The 937-nt window shown below is 33.7% G+C and overlaps 1 protein-coding gene across 3 annotated transcripts in view; it reads right to left on the bottom strand.

Moving 5' to 3' along the window:
* The window catches only part of LOC108747697 (glycoprotein 3-alpha-L-fucosyltransferase A), a 38,568-nt gene that overhangs the window by 8,235 nt on the left and 29,396 nt on the right, over positions 1–937 (bottom strand). For all 3 annotated transcript variants that reach the window (XM_018485344.1, XM_018485346.1, XM_018485345.1), the window contains exon 2: positions 442–683. In XM_018485344.1, coding sequence (XP_018340846.1) covers positions 442–609 — 168 coding nt within the window. In that variant the 5' untranslated portion in view covers positions 610–683. The remainder of the gene's footprint in view (positions 1–441; positions 684–937) is intronic.

Below are 937 nucleotides of genomic sequence, written 5' to 3'. Positions count from 1 at the left end.
TGTGTGTGTGTGTGTGTGTGTGTGTGTGTGTGTGTGTGTGTGTGTGTATGTGTGTGTGTGTGTAGAGATAAAAATACACATATACATAGATTAACTTATTTTTTATCTTTTTCGAATTTTAAGAATTAAAATTCGAAAAAGATAATTCATATTTAGCACGATTTCTTTTTTGTTTGCTTTTTTTAGTCAATTTCTATATACAAATAACTATACATATATACGCACTTCTGAGATGGTAACAATTATTTTTGCACGCGGATGACTAACTCTGTTTTTGTACGCTTCTGAATACTACAATATCGTTATTCTATTTTAAATTTACAAAACGAAAGGTTGTAAAAAGGATATACTTTTTATGTAATTAACTATTTTCTCCATGATCAGATAATGATGACTTTCGCATCGATTAATCTAGAACAATTAATAATTTAGCACATATACCTTCGGCATGTCGCCGGTAACTCGAACAGCCTGTGGCTGACCGGGATGTGGTCGCATGCTGTGCCATATTTCGTCCTCTCGTAGGAGATTTAGCAGAACGATCAATGTGCCCGTCAGACATAGCACGTAGAAAAAGTATCTCTTCAAGGAGAAACGCGGCAAAGCCATACCTCCCAGTTCCCTAAGTCGGACAAGTTCCTTATCTAGCCATGCGTCACTTAGCTCCACGACATTCGGCTACGCTGTAACGAAAGTCAATCAAAAATAAATGAGATATCGATCTTTGCAAATAATCTGGAAAGAATACACACGAGGTAATATAAACTAAAAAATAATTCGCGATTGATAATTTGCTGTCAATGGCATTAAGAAATCTCTCAATTTAATAATTGAAAGATTTTTTAATACCTTTTTAATATTCCTCCTCTTCTTCTTTAAAAATATTCGAAAGCTTTTTGTATGAAATAAAGAATAGAACCAACTAACATGGTAAAAA

Source organism: Trachymyrmex septentrionalis, unplaced genomic scaffold (assembly GCF_001594115.1).
Source record: "Trachymyrmex septentrionalis isolate Tsep2-gDNA-1 unplaced genomic scaffold, Tsep1.0 scaffold20, whole genome shotgun sequence".
In the NCBI taxonomy this organism is placed as follows: domain Eukaryota; kingdom Metazoa; phylum Arthropoda; class Insecta; order Hymenoptera; family Formicidae; genus Trachymyrmex; species Trachymyrmex septentrionalis.
The sequence above is the reverse complement of the archived record's forward strand: the minus strand, read 5'-3'. Positions and strand labels throughout refer to the sequence as shown.